This window comes from Micropterus salmoides, unplaced genomic scaffold (genome assembly GCF_014851395.1).
Source record: "Micropterus salmoides isolate LMB-PRFRI ecotype aquatic unplaced genomic scaffold, ASM1485139v1 Ms_hic_scaffold_2, whole genome shotgun sequence".
NCBI lineage: Eukaryota > Metazoa > Chordata > Actinopteri > Centrarchiformes > Centrarchidae > Micropterus > Micropterus salmoides.
In genome coordinates, this window is record NW_024041150.1 from 47,775,551 (window position 1) to 47,793,646 (window position 18,096).

General features: G+C 44.2%; 1 protein-coding gene across 1 annotated transcript in view; it reads left to right on the forward strand.

Moving 5' to 3' along the window:
• The window catches only part of LOC119911834, a 53,820-nt gene extending 40,994 nt beyond the window's left edge, over positions 1 to 12,826 (forward strand). The window contains exons 6-7 of the mRNA XM_038730789.1: positions 4,921 to 5,250; positions 5,321 to 12,826. Of these exons, the coding sequence (XP_038586717.1) occupies positions 4,921 to 5,250; positions 5,321 to 5,385 (395 nt within the window). The 3' untranslated portion in view covers positions 5,386 to 12,826. The remainder of the gene's footprint in view (positions 1 to 4,920; positions 5,251 to 5,320) is intronic.
• Positions 12,827 to 18,096: the final 5,270 nt, after the last annotated feature.

Genomic DNA, 18,096 nt, shown 5'->3' on the forward strand with positions numbered 1-18,096 from the left:
ATGAATACCTGAGGGATACAATGAAACAGAGAGATAAAGCACTCAAGGTTTCTCTTAAAACGAAATTAACCACTGATTATTACATTTATAAATCTCTGAGAAATAAAGTTACCATGCTGCTTCGAAAAGCAAAAGCAAATTTTTTTCTAAATTTAATCAAAGAGGCAAAAGGTAATTGTAAGAATCTGTGGAGAAGCATGGATAAATTAATGGGAAGGAAAAAAATAAATCAGGAGCATTTAAAACTCAAAATCAATGGAATTGTTCAAAATGAGGGCTCTATTCTGGCTAAACATTACAATGATTATTTCTTGGATTCTGTATTAGATTTCGCGGAGACTTTTCCTGAAGTGAACTGCTGCAGAGATGATCATGGGGATGGTAATGTGTCTCACTGTAGGTTGCAGAATATAGATGAAGACAAAATTTCCAAAATAATATCAAATTTAAAAAATAGTAAAGCAAAGGACATATTTGGACTTGATACATCACTTTTAAAAGAACATATAACTATTCTAACTCCTGTATTAACAATAGCTGTGAATCAATCTATAAAAGAAAAACATTTTCCTTTGGCGTTAAAAGCAGTAGTCAAGCCGATTTTCAAGTCAGGAGACAAGCTCTGTGTGTCAAACTCGACCTATTAGCATTCTGCCAGCCATCTCTAAGATCTTTGAGAAGGTGGTGGCAGAACAACTAGTAAAGCATCTCGACCACACTGATGCGCATTACATCCTTGCCAGTTTGGGTTCAGGAAAAGATACTCCACAGAGTCTGTGTGCTGCTACTTGATAGAAGATATTAAATCCAGTCTTGTTCCTAGTCGATCTTACCTTAATGACAGACAACAATGCGTTGTGGTTGACAACAAAAAATCACCATTAAGATCCTGTAGCATGGGAGTGCCACAAGGTTCCATTCTGGGCCCCCTGCTTTTTACCCTTTACATAAATGATCTACCAACTGTGTGTAAGAGTAAAATCATCATGTATGCTGATGATACAGTGCTATATGCACATGGTAAAACTGCGGAAGAAGTCGCTCAAAAACTGACCAAAGAGATGAGACAAAGAGACAGCAAACATTAGCTAGATACCCGGAGGTACTCGAGAACAGAAACTCTAATCAGAGTCCTCTAGATGAGGCCTTTACCGTGCCTGAGCTGAGGAGGGCTCTGAGTAAGAGTAAAAGAACGACACCTGCTAAAGACAATATGAGCTTTACTATGATAGAACATTTAAATGCTTCTGCATTGGGTAAAGTACTGGAGTTATTGAACAAGGTTTGGGAGGAGGGGAAGCTTCCAGTAGGGTGGAAAGAAGCAATTATTATTCAGATTAAGAAACCTGGGAAAGATCCTACAGATCCTGATCATTACAGACCGACAGCTTTAACTTCACATGTGTGTAAAACCATGGAGAAAATGATTCCAGAAAGAATAACATACTACTTAGAAAGAAATGAGCTTCTTTCAGCACTTCAGAGTGGATTTAGAAGGGGGCGTAGTACTCTGGACCCTTTAATATGTTTGGAAACTGATGTTAGGAAAGCTCAAGCTAATAAAGAGGGGGTGCTAGCTGTTTTCTTTGATATAGAGAAGGCGCAGGAGGTCTTTTAATACAGCGAGATAAAATGGGTATTGGAGGTAAAATGTAGAACTGGATCAAAGGTTTCTTATCTGGTAGCTACATAATAAGGAGCAAATATTACAATTACTTAGATATGTATACAGACGGATCTAAAGATGAAGAGGACGAGGTAGGAATAGGAATATACAGTGAGGAAAATAAGTATTTGAACACCCTGCTATTTTGCAAGTTCTCCCACTTAGAAATCTGGAGGGGTCTGAAATTTTCATCGTAGGTGCATGTCCACTGTGAGAGACATAATCTAAAAAAAAAATATCCAGAAATCACAATGTATGATTTTTTAACTATTTATTTGTATGATACAGCTGCAAATAAGTATTTGAACACCTGTCTATCAGCTAGAATTCTGACTCTCAAAGACCTGTTAGTCTGCCTTCAAAATGTCCACCTCCACTCCATTTATTATCCTAAATTAGATGCACCTGTTTGAGGTCGTTAGCTGCATAAAGACACCTGTCCACCCCATACGATCAGTAAGAATCCAACTACTAACATGGCCAAGACCAAAGAGCTGTCCAAAGACACTAGAGACAAAATTGTACACCTCCACAAGGCTGGAAAGGGCTACGGGGAAACTGCCAAGCAGCTTGGTGAAAAAAGGTCCACTGTTGGAGCAATCATTAGAAAATGGAAGAAGCTAAACATGACTGTCAATCTCCCTTGGACCGGGGCTCCATGCAAGATCTCACCTCGTGGGGTCTCAATGATCCTAAGAAAGGTGAGAAATCAGCCCAGAACTACACGGGAGGAGCTGGTCAATGACCTGAAAAGAGCTGGGACCACCGTTTCCAAGGTTACTGTTGGTAATACACTAAGACGTCATGGTTTGAAATCACGCATGGCACGGAAGGTTCCCCTGCTTAAACCAGCACATGTCAAGGCCCGTCTTCAGTTTGCCAATGACCATTTGGATGATCCAGAGGAGTCATGGGAGAAAGTCTTGTGGTCAGATGAGACCAAAATAGAACTTATTGGTCATAATTCCACTAACCGTGTTTGGAGGAAGAAGAATGATGAGTACCATCCCAAGAACACCATCCCTACAGTGAAGCATGGGGGTGGGAGCATCATGCTTTGGGGCTGTTTTTCTGCACATGGGACAGGGCGACTGCACTGTATTAAGGAGAGGATGACCGGGGCCATGTATTGCCAGATTTTGGGGAACAACCTCCTTCCCTCAGTTAGAGCATTGAAGATGGGTCGAGGCCGGGTCTTCCAACATGACAATGACCCGAAGCACACAGCCAGGATAACCAAGGAGTGGCTCTGTAAGAAGCATATCAAGGTTCTGGCGTGGCGTAGCCAGTCTCCAGACCTAAACCCAATAGAGAATCTTTGGAGGGAGCTCAAACTCCGTGTTTCTCAGCGACAGCCCAGAAACCTGACTGATCTAGAGAAGATCTGTGTGGAGGAGTGGGCCAAAATCCCTCCTGCAGTGCAAACCTGGTGAAAAACTACAGGAAACGTTTGACCAAACAAAGGCTACTGTACCAAATATTAACATTGATTTTCTCAGGTGTTCAAATACTTATTTGCAGCTGTATCATACAAATAAATAGTTAAAAAATCATACATTGTGATTTCTGGATTTTTTTTTTTGATTATGTCTCTCACAGTGGACGTGCACCTACGATGACAATTTCAGACCCCTCCATGATTTCTAAGTGGGAGAACTTGCAAAACAGCAGGGTGTTCAAATACTTATTTTCCTCACTGTATATAGCAACAATGAATGTAAGCGTTGGGAAAAGATGACCTGATCAGGCTTCAGTGTACACGGCAGAGATGATGGCGATTATTGTAGGACTGCGGTGGGTTGAGGAAGTAAAACCAGACAGAGGGGTGTGTTGTGTTGATTCTCTAGCAGCCCTTTATAGTATTCAAAATATGAAATCTGATAGAGAAGATCTAATGCTAGAAATCCAACAGAGTTTATTTAGATTCCAGACACTACGGATAGATGTGAGATTCTGCTGGGTACCTGCCCACGTAGGTATAAAAGGGAATGAGAGAGCAGACAAAACAGCTAAAGAATCAACCGGGACGAACGATGTCATAAATACAGTCCTTGGAAAAGGAGAAGCTGAGGCGATAATCAGAAAAGAAACCATGAAGAAATGGCAGGACGGCTGGGATGTGGATAAAAGTGGAAGGAAATATTACAGCTTGTAAAAATCTATTAATGCTCAGGGAACAGAAGAGAGGAGAGCGTTTTAACCAGGCTGAGGTTTGATCATACAGGCTTAAATAAAACATTGTTTTAATGGGCAAAAGTCAATCAGACGTAGGAAATACAGGGATGAGAGGATGAGGCTGAATCAAAAGATGAGTCAGGCAGGAAGGAAGTGAACCTTGAAGGTTTATTAGGCCCAACAGGAGACGGAGTAAAGGACACACAGAAAGCTGTAGCACAATATCTGAAAAATATAGAGATATCAGAGATAGTGAGAGCAGCTGATGTTGGGGAGGACAGACAAATGTGTTGTAAATTATTACTGATGCAGTCAGAAACTCTCCAACCTCTTTGCAACCTGCAGCTTTGGCTTTTTTATCCAGCGCCCAGCAAAGTAACTTTAAAAAATAAGAGGACCAATATTTCAGTGTAAAATGCTCAGCAGGTGATCAGAAATGACGTCATAACAGGAAACCAGAATAATCCAGGAGATCATTTCCATGGATGGAAAGAATGAGATCAATAAGTTATTGATTTCCAGTATTGATCAAGAAGAAAGCTGAAAGAAACCAAATGTGTTGATCACTCAGAACAAAGAAATGCAGCTTTAATAGTTTGGATCAATGAAAGATTGATGCTCAGTTCTCTTCACATCATGTTGAAGCCGTTTGGAAAGAAAAGTGGGCTCAGAGTCGGCAGAAGAAAAGGCCAAATATTGATGAAGCAGGAAGAGCAGTTTGGGATCAGATCCAGATCAGATGTTTGTGTGTCTCGGTGTTCTGGACTGATGTTGAACATGTGGAGCTGAGATTCATTTACAGAACAGAGATGAAAACATTTGAAAGCTTCTTCTCTTCAAAGTTCAGCTTTAGATCCAGAAATGTAAAAGTCCAGCAGCTCAACACTGACAGGAGACATTACTGTGAAGCAGCACATGGACAAAACAATCCCAGCAGCATCAAGACTCTGATCATCTCCAACAGCTTCCTGTGTTTCTGTCCCCTGTTAGCTGCTGCTCTCATCTGCTTCTGTCAATAAAGTTATTCAAACTGCTGCTGCTGTCTGTGCAGCTCATGTTCTGCTTTGTTGTCCTCTCAGTCTGTCAGGTGGAGGTGGAGGAGGGGGCGGAGTCTGTCCTGCTGCCCTGCAAGACCACAGACAACCTGCCTGAGGACGCTACAGTGAGGTGGATCCACTATGATCCCTATGAGACGGTCCACATGTATCAGAACGGCTCTGACCAGCCTGACCAACAGGACCAGGTTTACAGAGACCGAACAGAGATGAAGGAAGACCTGCTGAGAACTGGAGACCTCAGTCTGACCCTGAAATCCCCCACAGACAGAGACGGAGGACGATACAGGTGCAAAGTCTACAACATGAAGGGAGACCTCATGAGAGAGAAAAGAGTTGATCTCAGGGTCAAAGGTCAGTATGCAGACTGAGGTCATAGTCTCTGTGTTTGTCTCTGTCTGACTGTCCTCTGTCTCCTCTGCAGAGAGAAGCAGGAACAGAAGCAGCTCCACTGATCCAACTCCTCTGATGGCCGATCAATCTGTTTGATCTTTGATCCGATCTGACTCTGGATCAGAGAGAAAATGGAGGTGAAGCAGCTGATGGAGGACGGATGAAGACAGGACACTTCACTCTGACTCCTCCTACTGACTCTCACACACAGTCTACACACTCACTATTGATTCCTGCTGATCAGTGATGTCAGAGTGAGGTCAGCGTGATGTCACATGGCTTGAACGGGCGTGTTTCCTGTGAACCTCCCAGCGGCTGGATAACAGCTGCGGCTCTCTGGATATTTGTGGCTCGTTCTAATGCGTGCAGTCAAACAAACTTTATTTCTACAGACACAGAGAAGTCAGCAGCTGCAGGAAATCAGAACCACTGACAGGAAGTTAAGAGTCAAGTTAAACCACATGTCAGAACTTTCTACAGCAGCAGGATTTAGAAGATGCTGGAAGCTGCTGTCTTTAGATTTTGGACCCGTCACAATTTGTCACATTTTCTGAAGCCACAACAAATCTTGTTGAAAGGAAACAGTTGATTGAACGTCCAGTTTCAAACGAAGAGTCAAAGCTTCTCTTTGTGTCGACTCCTTTAATGAGAACATTGAAAAGGACTCGAGTCCAAGTCTCAAGTGTCCAGCTCAGATTATTCCAGCACCAACCCTGGCAGGATGCAAGTTAAACAGAAAGCAACACATTTAGTGACAGAACAGAAAGCAGCCAGCTGTTAAAATGGACTCAATAAGAGCAAAATATCACACATTACTAACCAGATTTGTACAGGTAAAGCAGAGACAGGAGATGTCACTTCGTTCAGCAGGCTGTTCTCTGTCTGAGGAGCGGAAGCACCGCGCAGCCCTACTAGCGCTCACATAAGTGGATACTCCCTCTTGTGGTGTCGTTAAGCAATTACACCCTCAAAAATACTACCCAAACCCCGTGCAAAATAGATTCACCTTATGCCCCTTTCTTACAGGCTATTACACAAATTATCTTAATAATTGTGACAAAACATTTGTAGGAGTCACACACTCCCCAACAAAAATAAAATGGCTCCCGACATTTTACCTTTAAACTCTTACTTAACATTACTTAAAACGTTCAAAACTCAAAGTGCCCTTGGTTGATCTCTTAAGCCATGTAAATAGGCCTGTTGTGAAATACTGGAATGGTGTAAGGGTGTGGCACATAGGGAGGTGGGATGTGATATGACACTGGAAGAGGGTAAGTTGTCAGGTGATATGGCTGCACGCCACAATGTGTCATGTCTGGTGTTTCATAAACCTCTGCACTACTGGATGAGGGATGTACCTGGACCGAAGGCTGACCTAGTGTATGGTAAGTGAACACCGCCTATCTCTAGTAGACCTCCTGAGCGTCTGTTCATCAGGATCACGGGTCAGGCCAGGCCCAACTTGTGGCTCGTCTGGTAGGAACTGATTAGTCTCACTTTCACTCCCCATGGAAGGTGCTTGCCTGATCTCTGGCTCTCTCACTACTACGGGTTCCTCCTCTTCACTGTCACTGTAAAGTTCACCATTTTGGTGTTCACTCTCTTGTTCTGCTTCTGTTTCTCCTTGTTTAGTTGTTGTTTTTGTGAGTGCCTTTCCCATGTGCTTTGTCCCTCTTTCCGTCACATGTCCATAGTTGATTGTTCGACTGTGCTCAACAGGAACAGGATGCAATAGATTGCGATGCAAGACACGATTTACTGCCATCCATCTCTGAGACCACTTTGTAGACTGGGTTGTCACTGATCTGGTCTTTCACAACATAGATAATGTTCTCCCAATACGACCTCAGTTTTCCAGGACCACCCCTTTCACTCAAGTTTTGTACCAGCACCCTATCTCCTGGCTGCAACATTACTACTTTCGTGTGCTGGTCATAGTATTTCTTACCACGAGCACCTGACCTCCTGCTGTTTTCTGATGCGATCTGGTAAGCTTCGGTCATTCGTTCCGCTCACTTCTCAGCATAACCTCTTGCTGTCTGTGGTGGCTCACTGGTGGTCATCCTGAATAGAAGGTCTATTGGTAACCGTGGGTGTCGGCCAAAAAGCAGGAAAAAAGGTGAGTACCCAGTTACTTCGTGACGCATACAATTGTACGCATGGACAATCTGAGGAAGATAATCCTTCCACCTTTCCTTTTGTTTCTCACCTAGGGTCCTCAGCATCTGCAGCACCGTGCGGTTGAACCGCTCAGCTGGATTTCCCTGTGGGTGATAGAGGGTCGTCCGTGAATATCAAACTCCGCTCAGTTGTTGCAGTGTCCGAAAGAGTTTGTTTTCGAATTCGCGCCCTTGGTCGTGGTGCAGCTTTAATGGGTAGCCGAACCTGGGGATATAGCTATTGAAAATATTTTCCGCTGCTGTTTTCCCACTCTTATTGTGGGTTGGGTATGCCTGTGCATACCTAGTGAAGTGGTCTACCACAACTAGGATGTATTGGTAGCCTCCTCTGCTCGGTTCTAAGTGTAGGTAATCTATTCCTCCATTGGTGAGCTGGTGATTATACTAGACATTGGGGCTCGTGTGTGTGTCGCTGGCTTCTTTTGTTTTATGCATGGACACTGTCTGGTAACATAAGGTTCGATCTCTCGCCTCATGTAGGGCCAATAAAACCTTTGCCTTGCCAAACTGAGGACCCTTTCTGTTCCGACATGGCCCATGTCATCATGTAGGTGCTTAAGAACACGTGACTTAAAGGTGGCAGGTAAGACTAGCTGACGTCTCTCTGCTGTCTTACGGTAAAGGACCCCATCTTCGATGTGAAGCTTGGTCCATTCATGCAGCATTTTCCTGCTACTGCCCCTTACACTGCGTTTCATGTCATCTGTGAGTGTTTTGTTCGAATCCTTGATTTTCAAAACCTCCCCTATCACTTGGTCTGTTCTCTGAGCTTTTTGGAGTTCAATCAGATCAATGGGTGGCACGACTTCTCTGCTGTTTGGTTCATGTTGATCACCCTGTGCTAGAGCCAAGGCAGCAACCCAGGCAACATCTCCACGCTTGCCTGCCCCACAGCCTTCCCAGGTGGCAGTGACAGCTTCTCTGGGGAGTTCCTTCTCGCAGACTGCCCACTTTAGGGCGAGAAACTCTAGTTTGCCTGAGTCTGTAATTCTTTTCTGCGGGTGTAAGGGTTCTTGAGCCGTATCCTATTACTCTCAGCCTCCCACCCTGGTTTTGGTAAAGGACAGCTCCAAGTCCTTTGTCGGATGCATCGGTGTGGAGTACGAATGGAAGCTCGAAGTCTGGGTAAGCGAGAACGGGGGGTTCGCCAACATGTCAATCAACTTACACAGTGTCTCCTGATGTTTCTCCGTCCATTTGACTAGGGTTTTAGAAGGTAACTGTGCACCCTTTCCTCTCTGTCCACCATGTCTTCCCTGAGGCAGCTCTTCTCTGTTTCTCTTTGGTTGTAGGAGTTCATAGATGGGTGTCGCCAGCTTGGAGAAGTCCTGAACATATGAGCGGTAGTAGCTCAAGACGCCCATGACTCTCCGCACATCTCCTACAGTGGCAGGTGCTTCATTCTTCATAGCATACACCGCCTCCAGGTCCTTAGGATCAATGCGCACACCCTCGCCTGAAACCAAACGACCAATATATCTCACTTCTCGTCTAAACAGGTCACATTTTGTGGGCCTGAGTTTGACTCCATGAATCTGCAGGGCCCTCAGGACCTTTCTCAGCCCTTCAACATGGTCCTCAAATGTTGTAGCATAGCACAGTATATCATCCAGATATGGAATACAACACTCATCACGAAGGGGAGCAAGCATCTCTTCCATACTGCGTTGGAACGCAGCAGGTGCGTTCGTCAGTCCGAAAGGGATTCGCACCCACTCATGAAGACCCCAGGGGGTGATGAATGCTGTCAAGTGGTGCGACCCTTCTGCAATGAACCCCTGATGGTACGCCTTCCCCTGGTCTAGGATGGAGAACCAGCTGTATCCACCCAAAGTGTCTGTGAGATCTTGTATTCTCGGCAAGGGGTGTCGTTCCTGAACAGTGCGTTGGTTCAAAAGACGATAATCGATACAGAGTCTGAGCGTCCCATCTTTCTTCCGCACGGAGAATACTGGTGCTGAATATGGGGATTTGGACTTCACAATCCACCCTCTAACTAGAAGATCCTCAATGTACTCCTTTACCTCTTTGTAATGGGGTTTTGGGATAGAGGTATATGGTTTCTGTATTGGAGTACTGTCCTTGAGAGTAATGGACATTTCCAGGCCAGGTATACACCCCATGTCATTGTCGTCTCGTGCGAATTCCCTGGACTCTTCTCGTAACATTTTCCTTACAATCGTCTGCTGACCCAGGTTAAATGGTTAAGATCAACTGGTGGGTCCCATTCCTGGGCCACACTACCCCGTTTGTCTTGCTGAGTCCCTGACTGTTCTTCCCTGTTGGCTTCCTGGGTAACATTTGGTAACATTTGCCTCTGTCTGGTTTAGCTCGTCAGTTGGTACAACTCTGGATATTGCCTCAATGCTCCCAAGGGCAGTTTTACAGAACAGGGTCACGTCGTGTTTGGTGTGGTTGCCAATGGGGACTCTCACAAAAGGGAATCTAGCCTAACAAATCTCTAGAAGGCTGTCACCAATATCCAGTTGTTGTAACTGTGGGTTGCTCTCGCTGGGTTCAAAGAGCACAAGTGGGTTGGACGTGTCAAGTGTGGATGGTATTTTACACTTAACGTGTCTTATCTGGCCAGCTGGAATTGACCACATCTTGCGGTCCCACTTTCAGCAAAGTCTGGCCGACATCATTACTGGTGACTTTTGCGTGGATGAAGTTGACTAATGCAGCGGCCTTGTCATCCTGGAGGATGACAAGGAAAGACTCACAAGAGTTGGTATATCTCCTTTGGTCCTAATATCAGCTGTTCAACCACATTAAAACCAATCAAGGGGCAGTCCATGGGCACACTACTCACCAGGAAGGGCACTTGTATCGTTAGATTTGGGTCACTGTTGTTTGGAAAGCTCACCATCACCCCCAACCAACCATCATATGCCAACGGTTGCCCATTTACAGCTAACACACTGAGAGCATTTTGTCCAATAAGTTCCGCCAAAGGCCGTAGCCTGTGGTCAGGGAGGTAAGTCTTTTCCCACTGCCGGTCCAGGAGGCTGACTTGGGCACCAGATTCCAACAAACAGTCCACTGCATAGCTGTGTATGTAGCACTTGATTTTACACTTCTTTCCCACTAGCCGGGCCACTCTCTCATTAGTTTCAGCCTCTTTGTTTGTTACCAGGGGAGTCACACAGCTGGTTTTTACATGGGCGGATTCATCTGTTAGTACGTCTAGCTTTGTAGGGTACTGCTGTCTGCTTCTGTTTGGTGAATGGGGCTCAGAAGAGGGCTGGCTAGTGTTCGTTGCTTGCCTCCGTTTGAGACATCCTACTGCCCTGTGACCTGCCTCCCCACATATGAAACAATGGTTGCAAGAGCCAGCTCTCCTTTCCACACACTTAGGACAGCCATATTGTTTTGTTGATTGTCGGACCTTTTGCTTTGTATGGATGCACTGACAAGTTTGTTCAGGGGTCTTGAGGACGGTGAGTCTCTCCACCACTTTAGTCAGAGCATCAACCTTTGCACTCAGTTCCTCTATGGCTCTATGTTTGTTTTTTGCTTTGTAATCAGCTAGTTTCTCACTGTCTTTGTCAGGCTCAAGTTGAGCACTGTGAGCATGTGTTACCTTCTGTCAGGGACAATGTCCCAGTCTTCGCTTTCTCTCACTTTCCTCACTAGACACTTTGTTAACTTGTCTTATGAGTGCTTCATCTGAAACAGCATCATCAGACAAGAGAGGCTTGAGTTCACTACGGATGTCACTGTACTTGGGGAGAAGGCCCTGGTGGATGGTGCGCAGAAACACATTCTGGATTGTGCGGTGCTCATACTCAGTGTCCATATTATCCTGTCTGGATGCAAACGTGACTTTCTGTTTCAGTCCTATCATTCTGTAGAGGAACTGTTGGGGACTCTCAAACTCGTGTTGCTTGGTGCTCATTAACTATTTAAATAACTCACTACCGCTCTTTTCACTAAGATGAGAGCACATGAAGCTTTTAAGCTCAGAGAGAGTCAAATCATCCTTGTTAATCAACATGTCCTTAAACTGTCCTGGCTTGATGATGCGGAGCACACCTTGTATGATCTCCCCCTCTGGATGGCCTGCTTTCAGTCCCTCCTCAATCTGCTTGCATAATCCATGGTAGCTTATGTCTGATGAGTTGTCTCCACTAGTCATTGCTCTCGAGTGAGGTGACTGCATGGTAGTGGAGGTAAGTGTGTGTTGTGCTGGGGGTGTTATCTTAAACTCAGCTAACTTCCTACCCAGAGCCTCATAGTTAGCCATTAGCTTGTTGTACTCAATTGTTTGTGGGTCATTAGGGTCTACAGGAAATGTGTCTGTACTATTAATCTCTACAGTACCCTGCGTGGCTGCCACAGCCTGTGTGAGCGTTGGTGCCTGTGTAATATCACCTTCTGGCACTGTAGGCTGACTGACCTCAGTAACACGACTAGGAATGAGTTTAGTAATAGCATCTCTCAAAGACAGCAAGTAAGAAAATCCCTGGTCCTCTAGCTCAAGTAGCGTTTTACAATTCAGGTAAGTGCATATATAATCAAAACAGCTTTCCTCATCACCATAAACTACTCTTGAAAAATCAAGATCTGGTACCAGTGTCATGTTCTCAGCAACCTGAAAGAGTTCCTCCACTGTCAGTGTGTGAAGACTTTTCTTTATCTTCCAGGTGAGTTCTTTTCTTTCAACATCCTCCATACTGTGTCCCTTGGCCGGCAATGTCTCACAGTCCAGTCACCTCGAGCAAGCAAAACGGCACTCCTCCAGCTGGGGTCCCCTCACAGTCTCCGGTCCCGTAGCCACCTCAGTTGCACGCCTGCCACTCCACTGTACTGGTCCTGCGATGTCTGTTTGGTTTGTAGGTTAAAGGATCAGCACAGACTCTCGTCAGATGCTGATCCCAGCAATGCCTCCAAATTTCTGTTACAGGCCTCAAGCAAGAGTTACTTGTGAACAGATATTCTGTCCTGTTTTGTACAGGAAAAGCAGAGACAGGAGATGTCACTTGTGATCGTTCAGCAGGCTGTTCTCTGTTTTTATTACAGAATTTATCTCTTTTTCCACCTCCTTCACTTAAACCACATTGACCACATTCCTTTTAACAAATTACACTTTACACTGTAGTTTCCCACTACAGCATGGATGTTAATGCATTAAACCGCTGGAATAACATGTTTTACAAATTTTATATCAGTTCAACAGAAATAATTCACCTCTCCTAGCCTCAACTGGTGCTGTAACTCACATTTACTGCTTTTTAATTTCAATTTCAATTTTATTTATATAGCGCCAAATCACAACAACAGTTATCTCACAGCGCTTTTCATAAAAGAGCAGGTCTAGACCGTACTCTGTGATGCTATTTACAGAAGCCCAACAGTTCCCACCAAGAGCAAGCACTAGGCGACAGAGGCAAGGAAAAACTTCCTTTTAAGAGGCAGAAACCTCGAGCAGAACCATGGCTCAGGGTGGGCGGCCATCTGCCTCGACCGGTTGGGGTGAAGGAGAGAGAGAGAGAGGAGAGGAACAGAGAGAAAAGAGAGGGATGTAAGGAGAGAGAGAGGGAGGCAGCCAACACACACAGAGGTACAGACAGTGAAGGTGATGTTGCTATAGACTAAATGAAAAATGGTACAGATATTTATAATAGTGTTAATGGTAACAGTCGTAATGTTAATGATTATAATAACAATAATAACAATAAGACTAGCAACAATAGTCGTTGCAGCAGAGGGTGTCGAGCAGGAACACGGGGGCAGCAGGTGACCCGCAACCACAGATCCAGACTCCACAGCTCCAGAGCCAGAAAACCTGCAGGAAGTGATGGGAGGAGAGAGGAGAGGGACGAGAAAGCCAGAAAGGGGAGAAGTTGTGTTAGTAACATGCAATAATGGGATGAGGTTGCATACAGAGGGAGAGAAAGTAGAGGAGAGGAGCTCAGTGCATCATAGGAAATCCCCCGGCAGTCTAGGCCTATAGCAGCATAACTAAGGGATGGTTCAGGACTCACCTGAGCCAGCCTTAACTATAAGCTTTATCAAAGAGGAAAGTCTTAAGCCTACTCTTAAATGTGGAGATGGTGTCTGCCTCCTGAACCCAAACTGGAACCTGGTTCCACAGGAGAGGAGCTTGATAGCTGAACGCTCTGGCTCCTAGTCTACTTTTGGAGACTCTAGGAACCACAAGTAACCCTGCATTCTGGGAGCGCAGTGCTCTGGTGGGGTAGTAAGGTACTATGAGCTCTTTAAGATAAGATGGTGCCTGACCATTAAGAGCTTTGTAGGTAAGAAGAATGATTTTAAATTCTATTCTGGATTTTACTGGAAGCCAATGCAAAGAAGCTAAAACAGGAGAAATGTGATCTGTTTTCCTGGTTCCTGTCAGAACACGTGCTACAGCATTCTGGATCAGCTGAAGAGTCTTAACACTTTTTCGAGCAGCCTGATAATAAGGAATTGCAGTAATCCAGCCTAGAAGTAACAAATGCATGGACTAGTTTTTCTGCATCATTTTTAGACAGGATGTTCCTGATTCTCGCAATATTACGTAGGTGAAAAAAGGCGGTCCTTGAAATTTGCTTAATGTGAGACTTAAACGACATGTCCTGATCAAAGATAACTCCAAGATTCCTCACAGTGGTGCTGGAGGCCAGGGCGATGCCAACCAGGGAAACTATATCTTTAGATAATGCGTCACGGAGGTGCTTAGGCCCCAGAGCAATAACTTTTATCTGAGTTTAACATTAGAAAATTACAGGTCATCCAGGTTTTAACATCCTGAAGGCACATTTGAAGTTTAGCTAACTGATGAGTTTCATCTGGCTTGATCGATAGATATAACTGAGTATCATCTGCATAACAATGAAAGCTTATGGAATATTTCCTGATAATATTGCCTAAAGGAAGCATATATAAAGTGAAGAGGATTGGTCCGAGGACAGATCCTTGTGGAACTCCATGACTAACTTTGGTGCATGGAGGACTCATCGTTAACATGTACAAACTGAAATCGATCTGATAAATAGGACTTAAACCAGCTTAGAGCGGTTCCTTTAATGCCAATGAAATGTTCCAGTCTCTGCAATAGGATCTGATGGTCAATGGTATCAAATGCAGCACTAAGATCTAATAAAACCAGTACAGAGACAAGTCCTTTGTCTGATGCAATAAGGAGGTCGTTAGTAATTTTCACCAGTGCTGTCTCTGTGCTATGACGAGCTCTAAATCCTGACTGAAAATCCTCAAATAAACTATTGCTCTGTAGAAAGTCACACAGCTGTTTAGCAACTGCTTTCTCCAGAACCTTAGAGAGAAATGGAAGGTTAGATATAGGTCTATAGTTTTCTAAAACATCGGATCAAGTTTGGGCTTTTTCAGAAGAGGTTTAATTACAGCTACTTTAACGTACTGCGGTACATAGCCTGTTGATAGAGATAGATTGATCATATCTAGTATAGAGGTGCTGACTAAGGGTAAAACATCTTTAAGCAGCCTAGTCGGGATGGGGTCTAAGAGGCAGGTTGATGGTTTAGATGAAGAAATTATTGAAGTTAGTTGGTAAAGATTGAGTGAAGCAAAACAGTCTAAACATATATCTGGTTCTACAGCTGTTTCTAAGGTTCCTGAGTTAAGAGATAAGTCGGTGCCAGTTGAGGGCAGGTCTTGGTGAATTTTGTCTCTAATAGCTAGAATTTTATCATTAAAGAAGCTCATGAAGTCGTAACTACTGAGAGCTATGGGAATACTTGGCTCAATAGAGCTGTGACTCTCTGTCAGCCTGGCTACAGTGCTGAAAAGAAACCTGGGGTTGTTCCTATTTTCCTCTATTAATGACGAGTAGTATGCTGCTCTGGCATTACGGAGGGCCTTCCTATAAGTTTTAAGACTATCTTGCCAAATTAAACGAGAATTTTCCACTTTGGTGGAACGCCAATTCCTCTCAAGTTTCCGCGATATTTGCTTTAATTTGCGAGTTTCAGTATTATACCATGGAGCTAACCGTCTTTGTTTTAGTATTTTCTTTTTTAGAGGGGCTACAGAGTCGAGTGTCATTCGCAGCGAGCCTGCAGCACTATCAACAAGATGATCGATTTGGGAGGGACTGAAATTAGCATAGGAGTCCTCCGTTACTTTGTGACTAGATAATGTATTTAGAGCTGATGGAATCGCATCCTTAAATTTAGCTACAGCACTATCAGACAGACATGTTGTATAGAAATTTTTGCCCAATGGCGTGTAGTTCAGCAATACAAACTCAAAAGTTATCAAACAGTGAGGAACAAGAGGGATTCTGTGGGAACACCACTAAATGTTCAATTTCAATACCATACACCAAAACAAGGTTGAGGGTGTGGTTAAAACAGTGAGTCGGTTCATGAACACTCTGAGAGAAACCAATGGAATCTAACAGAGAGATAAACGCAGTACTAAAGCTGTCATTCTCAACGTCCACATGAATATTAAAATCCCCTACAATAATAACTTTGTCCGTTTTAAGGACTAAAGTTGACAAAAACTCTGTAAATTCAGATAAGAATTCAGAATACGGGCCAGGTGCTCGGTACACTATAACGAAGAGAATTGGTTGCAGTGATTTCCAACTTGGGTGCGAAAGACTAAGAACAAGACTTTCAAATGAGTTATAGTTTGGTTTAGGTTTAGAGCTGATTAGTAGGCTTGAGTTGAAGATAGCTGCAACTCCACCTCCTCGGCCTGTGCCTCGAGGAATGTGAGTATTAATATGACTGGGAGGGGTGGATTCATTTAGGCTAACATATTCTCCATCACCCAGCCAGGTTTCAGTAAGACAAAATAAATCAATATCATAATCTGATATTAGTTCATTTACTAATACACCTTTAGAAGAGAGAGATCTGATGTTTAAGAGTCCACATTAAACTCTCCTATTCGTTTGCACTATCGCCTTGTGGTTTTAATTTTTATGAGGTTTTTATGCACAGCTCCTCTTCTGTTTACCTTTTTAAATAATTTCAATGGACGGGGGACAGACACCGTCACTATAGGATTTTCACTTAGTAACTCCTGAAATGGAGGAGCAGAGAAGTGTGTTAAACTGCGACTCTGCCTCCTGGTCTCAACTCTGGGTTGTCATGGATTTGGTCCACTAATAAACTTGGCCAGATTTCTAGAAATGAGAGCTGCTCCTTCCCAAGTGGGATGGATGCCGTCTCTCCGGATCAGACCAGGTCTTCCCCAGAAAGTCTGCCAGTGATCTACAAAGCCCACATCGTTTGCTGGACACCACCTCGACAACCAGCGGCGGAATGATGACATGCGGCTATACATGTCATCACTGGTCAGATTTGGCAGGGGTCCAGAGAAAACTACGGTGTCCGACATTGTTTTTGCATATGTACACACCGACTCAACATTAATCTTAGTGACCTCCGATTGGCGTAACCAGGAGTCATTACCGCCGACGTGAATAACAATCTTACTGTATTTACGTTTATCCTTAGCCAGCAGTTTCAAATATGACTCAATGTCGCCCGCTCTGGCCCCAGGGATGCACTTAACTATGGCCGCTGGCTTCGCTAAATTCACGTTTCTCAAAATGGAGCTGCCAATGATCAGAGTTGGTTTCTCAGCGGGTGTGTCGCTGAGTGGGGAAAATCTGTTAGAACGTGAACAGGTTGATGATGCCCCGTGGACTTTGAATGCTTACGACTATTCCTCCTTCGGACAGTCACCCAGCCACCCCTTCCTGGCTGCACAGGGGATGCCGGGGGACGGCTACCACAGGCTAACTCAGGCCGACCCGCACTGACTACCGGGGACTGGCTAGCTACAGTAGCTAAAGACTGATCTACCAAGGTGCGGAGCCGGACTTCTAAATCACTGAGCCTCGCCTCCATGTCTATAAATAAACTACACTTATTACCGCTAAAGGAGGCAGAGGAGTAACTGAACATCTGACACACCGAGCAGGAGAAAGTAGGAGAGAGAGAGGGAGAAGGAGAAGCCATCGCTAGCTGCTAAGCTAAAGTCGCTAATGGCTAAGCTAAAGTACTGTAGCGTCAGCTACCAAAACTTTAGAACAAGTATGAGATTGAACAGCAGTCATTAAAAGATGGAAAGAACTGTGAGTGCTTAGGCAAAATTACTGTAAAGAATAAGTGTTTAGCAGACAGTTGGCTGCTGTAATCTAACAAATGTAACTGTTATTTAGCGAGAGCAGCACAACACGGTACCAACACACAAGCACCGGAAACGGAAATGAGTCAACACGCTTACCGCAATACATCAGCAGTACGTCCCTCTTTCAGTGTAGATTTTTTTTGGCCAGTGTATATAGCTCCAAAATCATCCAGTAGCTTTGATACTGTTAAGCCTACTTAGTTTCACACTTCCCCAACATTCTCACATACAACATATAAAAACAATACAGAGGCCTACATTATACAAGATACACGTTCTTTTTTTTAACCTTATCAACATGTTACACTGTTCAGTATTATCATGGTGACAGGACTAGAATGCAGGACTTGACACATCCTCAACTCAACAAACTTTTTAAATAATCGTAGCTCAACCTTTAGCTTTAGCAAATACAAAGAAAAGTGCAATGTCCAGGAGCAATGACCATAAACAAAACAAACGTTGGAAGGCCGCCATGTTGGTTACACTT